Consider the following 7,393-nt stretch of genomic DNA (forward strand, 5'->3'; position numbering starts at 1 on the left):
GAATTAAACTACTAGTTTTGAAATTGAAGCAGCAGAAAATGACTAAGTTGGCCCTACTTAATCTAACTTAACTCTGCCGATTTACATTTTATTCTAGGTTGAACGAGATGGAGCTCCATGTAATCACTGATGACCAAATGGAGAAGTTGTTTCTTCCATCAGGGATCCCACCAACAGTAAAGGACCTGCAAAGTGTTGTGAAGGATAGTTGCATGCTAGCAACTGCCGCAACTAGCTAACGTAAGCTAAAGTAGCAGTTTCTGTTTTTGTTTTTGACGCTGTTTGTTTTTGTTTTTGACGCTGTCGCCGGTACGAGATTTCGGAATGGCACCACTTACCTCAACATCCAGTTGTGAAAGCTGCATCAACCTGAGCCAAAAAGTAATCGAGCTGGAACAAAGGATATCCACGTTTGAAACCAGAACTCCTGGTTTCAGCTAGGGGCCAGACCCAAGACTCTGGTCAGCTCCACTCCAACCAGCGCCATGGACCGTGGTTGAGACGCACGGTGGCTGCAGGGGCCAGGAGGATCCGTCTCTCACACCCTCACCCCTCCGGCGCGGTAGTACTGGAGAATAAATTCAATGTCCTGGATCCTATGGACTTTCCTCCTCTGGCCACTAGCCCTCGCCATCCCACTGTGTTGCTGAGGTCTGCGCCATCTCCATCACTATGCCCCCTGAGCCGCGGCGGGTGCAAACTCACCGCGGAGAGCTGTGCTTTACCCCGGCTCCTCGGAGAAGAGGACCCACAGCGCGGCTACCTGGGGGTCACTCACGTGTTCCGGCTGGCGCATCTCCATCTGAACGCCCCCGGTGCCGCGGCGCGGGCGTCTCAGATGGCCAGCAGCCCCCGGTGGCACCTCCTCTCTCCACGCTGGTCCTCAAGGATTCCATCGTCAGGAACGTGCGGATGAGGGGGGCGCTCACAATGTCATTCCCGGGAGCCAGACTTCAGAAGACCCTGAAGGCTACCTGCTAGGAAGATCATTAAAAACTATATACTTAAAACTTCAATTCCTTTTGTTTGCAGTGACAGCATTTAGGGAATTCTATTGGTATCTAGCGATGGTTAATATCACACTCTAGCTTGTAACCAAATATCATGTCACATTTGAGCTCTGACTTTTACACTGACTCACTGATTTTTAAACACCCTCATCATCTTAAATTGAAACTGATCTCTGGCACCACTGATGTGACTGAACTATGACTGTAAACACTAAAGCTCTTCTGCAACTGTTCAACAACAACAGCAATGCTGTAAACTTCAATACAATACTGCAGACTAACCAAATTTCCCCTTGTGGGGACAATTAAAGGATTATTCTATTCTATTCTATTCTATTCTATTCTATTCTGTTTAGCCTGCACCAAACTGTCTGTGCTTTATAGCACAGCAGCTGCCAATAACACAGTTGGTATATTTGAGTTGACATTTAAGACTATTAAAAAACAAAACAAACAAACAAACAAACAAAAACCTCATTGTGTATAGATACAATATCTGATACAAACATCTCTCAAGTGAATTACGGCATTACTTGTAATCTTTAAATTTCCAACAACTCATAGACCCCTCTAATAATATCTTAAATATTTAACATACTTAAGAACAGGGATCAAATTTAATAAATGAGTTAAAATCACAAATTACCTCCCGTGAGATGTAAACAAAACAAGAACAACAGAAAAAAAAAAACAAGACCAAAGAAGGGTTCAAGAAAGAGTCATAATTTTATCTCTTATTTGTCTCTCACAGTTTTGCCGAGCTTCACCGACCAAATCCTCAAAGAAGTGCCCCAAAGCCCTCTGAACTTTGTAAAGGCTGCAAGTAAGAGCAAACATTGCCATGACTTGTTCATTAAGAAATTACAATTTTTATGTCAAGATTAAGTCATGTAAGCCCCCTGCAGGAAGGAGTAGGTCTAAGGAGCTTGGAAAGAAAAGTGTCAGAACTTCTTTATTTTTCTTGAAGACGTCAACATGGTCAACATGACCCCCCTTGGGGGACACTGCCACCACATCCACCATTTGCTCTTTGAACTGAAGAAGCTTCTCGGGTGAGAGGTGAAACGTCTTAAAGAAAATTTTAAAAGTCCAGACGCTTTTCTTTTCAAGCTCCTTAGACTATGATGACCTGGATGACTGAGAACCTTCACAGACACCCAGTGCAGGAAGGTTACTAAATGTACTGGAATGCTTGTGCATTACAGGGAAGTCATTGATGAAGTGAAAAAGCTCTACAATCCAACGTGGAAAAAGCATGAGGAGAATTACCACAGATTCAGGTAAGACCTAACATCCTGATATTATTGATTGATGGTTGAGTTTTATTTTTATGTGAATTTCTGGTTAATAATAAATAAATAAAAAATGCCTGAAGCCAGTATGTGAGTACGAGCATGGAAGATGGCAGACTACAGGAAACAGCTGCTATTTATCCTCAAATGCAGATGAGGCAGGATTACTCCTAAAGGTCTTTAAACAAGCTCTTCAGTCAAGGCTAAGAGCCATTTGCTAAACGAACCGGCTAATCAAACCTATACTGAAAAAGGACAATCTTGACAAGACACAAATGAAAAACTACAGGCCGATCTCAAATCTCCCATTTTTAAGTAAGATCATTGAAAAAGCAGTTTCTCAACAGCTCAATTACTTCTTAAAACAGAATAACTGCTACGATGCCTTCCAGTCAGGTTTTAGACAGAACCACAGCACTGAAACCGCTCTGACAAAAGTGTTTAATGACATATGTCTGAACACAGACAGTGGAAAAATGTCAGTCCTAGTTTTACTGGATCTCAGTGCAGCATTTGATACAGTTGACCACAACATATTACTCAAACGACTGGAGAACTGGGCAGGTCTTTCAGGAACTGTACTAAACTGGTTCAAAACATACTTAGAAAACAGGAAATACTTTGTATCAATAGGTAACTTCACATCTGAGCAGACAAGTATCACATGTGGAGTTCCCCAAGGTTCCATCTTGGGACCCCTTCTGTTTAACATTTACATGTTCCCACTGGCACAGATTATAAAGAACAACAAAATAAACTATCATAGCTATGCAGATGACACACAAATATATATCACAATGTCACCAGGAGACCGAGGCCCTGTACAGGCTCTTGGTAAATGCATTGAGGAAATTAATGACTGGTTGTGCCACAATTTTCTCCAGCTAAACAAAGACAAAACTGAAGTAATAGTCTTTGGCGCCAAAGAAAAACGATTACAGGTCACCAGAGAACTTCAATCTATACATCTAAAAACCACAAACCAGGCGAGAAATTTGGGTGTAGTGATGGATGCAGACCTAAACTTAGAAAAACACATTAAGACAATAACAAAGTCAGCTTACTATCACCTCAAGAATATTTCAAGGATAAAAGATCTGATGTCTCAACAGGACCTGGAAAAACTAGTCCATGCATTCATTTTTAGTAGGCTTGATTACTGTAACAGCATCTTTACAGGTCTACCTAAAAAATCAGTCAGACAACTACAGCTCATTCAGAACTCTGCTGCTCGAGTCCTCACTAAGACCAAAAAAGTGGACCACATCAGTCCAGCTCTGAGGTCTTTACACTGGCTGCCTGTCCGTCAGAGGATAGACTTTAAAGTTCTGATGCTGGCCTATAAAGCTCTGAATGGTTTAGAACCAAAATACATCAATGACCTCCTGACCCAGTATGAACCTTCCAGATCCCTCAGGTCATCTGGATCCGGTCTTTTATCAGTTCCCAGAGTCAGAACCAGACACGGAGAAGCTGCATTCAGCTTTTATGCTCCTTATATCTGGAACAAACTCCCAGAAAGCCTCAGATCAGCTGAAACACTCAGTTTATTTAAATCCAGGTTGAAGACTCACCTATTCTCAGCTGCATTTGAATAAAGCACCAAATCCACACTTTTAAGCTTAAATTTCAAAACTTACACTAACTACTGATCTTATCTATTTCTGATTTTATCTGTTTTGATTTTATATACTGTTTTGTTTGTTTGTTAAGCTTAAATTTCAAAACTTACATTAACTACTGATTTTATCTACTGCTCTGATTTTATATACTTTTTTGTTTGTTTGTTTGTTTGTTAAGTGGGTTTAGAGCTCTGGGTAGCTCCCCAGCTGGGTCTAGACTGGGTCTAGAGAGTATTTTAAATTCAGGGAATTTAAAATAGAAAGTAGCTCGTCCACAGAAGGACTGGTAGCTCCCCTTACGATAAGGGTTCAGATCGCGCGAACAGGTGTGAAATGTGTGTGTTTAGTTAGTTTGTTTGCTTGTTTTAATCAATTTTAAATCATGCTTTTTATTTGTTTTTGTTTCTAATGTCTCTGTAAAGCACTTTGAATCACCTTGTTGTTGAATTGTGCTATACAAATAAATTTGCCTTGCCTTGCCTTGCCTTGCCTAAACAAATTTTCCCGTCAATATGCTTAAACTAGTTTTAGTTAAGAAGACACGTGAAAAGGGGACCTTTGACCAGCCCACAATTAAAAGTCTAAGACCAGCCAGAAAGAAATAAAGGTTTGGTTTACTTATTTAGCAGACTCACACTCAGGATGTGTACAAGTGGGTGGAAAAAATTGTCTGAGGCAACTAAATCAAGTAGAGAAAATTCTCTTGCAAAAATGTTGAACTTTGCTGTGATGTAGAGACAAATTCCACTAGTGGAGCTGATCGCAGCCACAGATTCAGAAACCTGAACCAACACTGTGGATGTGGACGCAACTGCGAATGATGGTTTTGGCCTCCTCAGCAATGCAAATGTTCCAGCATCCATGGAGGAGAGGAAGGCGGTCGTGTCGCTTAGTGAGGACAACATAATCGTCATCGTCATTCTTGTACCTCTCTCTATACGTCTCCTTATATAGACATGAGCCTTTTTCAGGAAAAAAAATCCCATTACCATAGCAACCACCTCTTGCACTCTGGTCAGGCCTGCATACAGAGATAGGGAGGGGGGAAGGAAAAGGAAAGTGGGGAAGAGAGCTTCTTTATGGGCCTCTTTCTTCTAACAGAGTCAGTCTTGAAGTTTTGTACCTTCTGGTGCCATCAGCAGTCCAGGCAGACCATCCCCCTCAAATTCCTCACAGAAGGAGCTTCTGTCTGTGCCTGTTGTTGTCAGTGTTATAGACTACTTCCAACACTTCTTACTAGTCTACAATACATACTGTAACTGTGTGTGGTAAAGGATAAAACAAATGTGTGATGTTAATTTTGACATAATAGCCTTAAGGATAAAAATGAATTCCAGCTGGATCTAAGGGTAACTCTTTGAGACTTTTATAATGGTCTGATTTCAGCCATTCCAGAGCTCCGTGTGAATGAATGCCGTTGGTCTATTGGATCATAACAATCATTAAAGTGTTTTGATATTTATGCAAAGGTACTGTTTAAGTTTGAGGAAACCTGCAGTCAGCTGAGAATGAAGAAGTCACTTGGATGAGTGGTAAACAGAGATGGGCAGTAACGCGTTACTTGTAACGCGTTACTGTAATCTGATTACTTTTTTCAAGTAACGAGTAAAGTAAGGGATTACTATTGCAAAAACGGTAATTAGATTACCGTTACTTTCCCATAGGAACGCTGCGTTACTGCGTTACTAAAACCGTGATTTTTTGCGAGAATTCCTCACGACAGTGACGTAAGCGAGTGCGCCGTTAGTGACAACAGCTGTGTGCAGATCAACAATGGAGAGTATGAGTGTGCAGCGTTTAAAGCGTGGAAGTACTGACCTTACTTTGACTTTGATTCCATAAAAAGTGACAAAAACATTAGCGTCCATTGTGCGTGGGAAGAAAACTTCTTTTTACAGCGGAAAAAACCCCTAAACCTCCAAGCAAGCACCGAGTGCGCAACGACGTAATGGGAAATTCACAGAGAAACTCGCGGATTCTTCAACTGACCGCGGCACACCTGCACCAGGGTAAACCTCCGCCTACCGTAGTCCTGCTTTACAGGTGAAAATAGAGCAACAGCACCGCTGAGTCTTTGACTTTATTTATTTTCTGCTGTGTTTTACTTGCATCTATTTGAAAGACTGAGTGTAAACACAAAAAATATTTTATTTTATGTGCTGGAATGTGTAGAAAATAGGTTTAAATGTTAAACTAATTTACTCAAGTCAGAGAATGTTGCATATAATTAAATTTTTGCTTGATGCATAAAGTTAAAAGATTAAAACTAATAAAACAAGTTAAAAAAAAGAGACTTTTCCATTTGATTACATTTTGTATGATGGATTATGTAGAAAAAGTAGAATTGGGCTAAAAGATCTATCGCTTTATCACCTCTTCAGGTTGTAAATCGTGTTTTTAAAAAGTAACTAAGTAACTAAGTAATTAATTACTTTTGAAAATAAGTAATCAGTAAAGTAACGGGATTACTTTTTGGGGGAAGTAATCAGTAATTAGTTGCTGATTACTTTTTTCAAGTAACTTGACCAACACTGGTGGTAAAATGTTTCACCAACTGAAAAGCAAATATTCAGATGAACCCAATTATCATCCTGGGACTTTTGAGTTCACACACACATCCTGTTCCCACATCACCATTGCACTAACAATGATCATGCATTTTTTGACAGATGGCTGAGTGAGGCATAGAGAATTTAAGCCCCATGGGAGTGTCCCCTAAGAAACCTTGGCTAATCGTGGACTACACCTGTTTTCACACCTTGACTCGTGTGATTAGAAAGAGAATCAATAGGGGGTCCATTGTCCCTTTTGGGGGTTCACTACCATAGGGCTTAAATCTGGGACTCTCCACCATTTGAACTTAAATTAAAGAAGTTTCTCGGATGACAGGTGAAACGTCTTCAAGCAACTTAAAGAAGTCCAGACGCTTTCCTTTCCAAGCTCCTCAGAGCACCTCATAAAATATATGTCTCTTAAAGTAACACCCTTATGACCGATATTAAAGTACACTTGTATAGGCCTATTTAATACCACATACAGTTTACACAAGACAATTTTATCTCTTATATGAATGTTATTTATTTTAACTGTCATAAACAGGATGTAACAAGCGATGTTAATAATAACTGTACGGCATTAAAACATTCACAGCAGGTGGGATACCCAATCTTCAATTGACGACGTATGAACTCTGCTTCCAGATCCAAACTACTGTGCGTGTTTTTAACATATTTTAATGTTTTGGTTTCTTGTTCTATTTAATCTGAACAAGCCCTCTTTAGAGGAAGCAGAGATGAGGTAGAGGAGGGCCAGAAAGTAGAGCAGGAACGTGAATGCTCAGAGGAGGAAAAACCAGCTTCTGGGAAGCTTGAGCAAGGGCAAAATGAGAACACGCAACATTCATTAAGGATAAGAAGTGATATGTAATATGTCTTGATGCATGCTCAGTCATCCAGGTAAGTAATTCTGT

General features: G+C 40.4%; 1 protein-coding gene across 1 annotated transcript in view; it reads left to right on the forward strand.

The window, feature by feature from the left end:
* The first annotated feature begins 324 nt into the window (after positions 1–324).
* LOC113017299 (alpha-2,8-sialyltransferase 8E-like) overlaps positions 325–7,393 on the forward strand; it is a 15,257-nt gene continuing 8,188 nt past the window's right edge. Inside the window, exons 1-4 of the mRNA XM_026160468.1 lie at positions 325–352; positions 438–906; positions 1,762–1,833; positions 2,216–2,290. Of these exons, the coding sequence (XP_026016253.1) occupies positions 325–352; positions 438–906; positions 1,762–1,833; positions 2,216–2,290 (644 nt within the window). The remainder of the gene's footprint in view (positions 353–437; positions 907–1,761; positions 1,834–2,215; positions 2,291–7,393) is intronic.

Source organism: Astatotilapia calliptera, unplaced genomic scaffold, assembly GCF_900246225.1.
Source record: "Astatotilapia calliptera unplaced genomic scaffold, fAstCal1.2 U_scaffold_1, whole genome shotgun sequence".
Classification (NCBI taxonomy): domain Eukaryota; kingdom Metazoa; phylum Chordata; class Actinopteri; order Cichliformes; family Cichlidae; genus Astatotilapia; species Astatotilapia calliptera.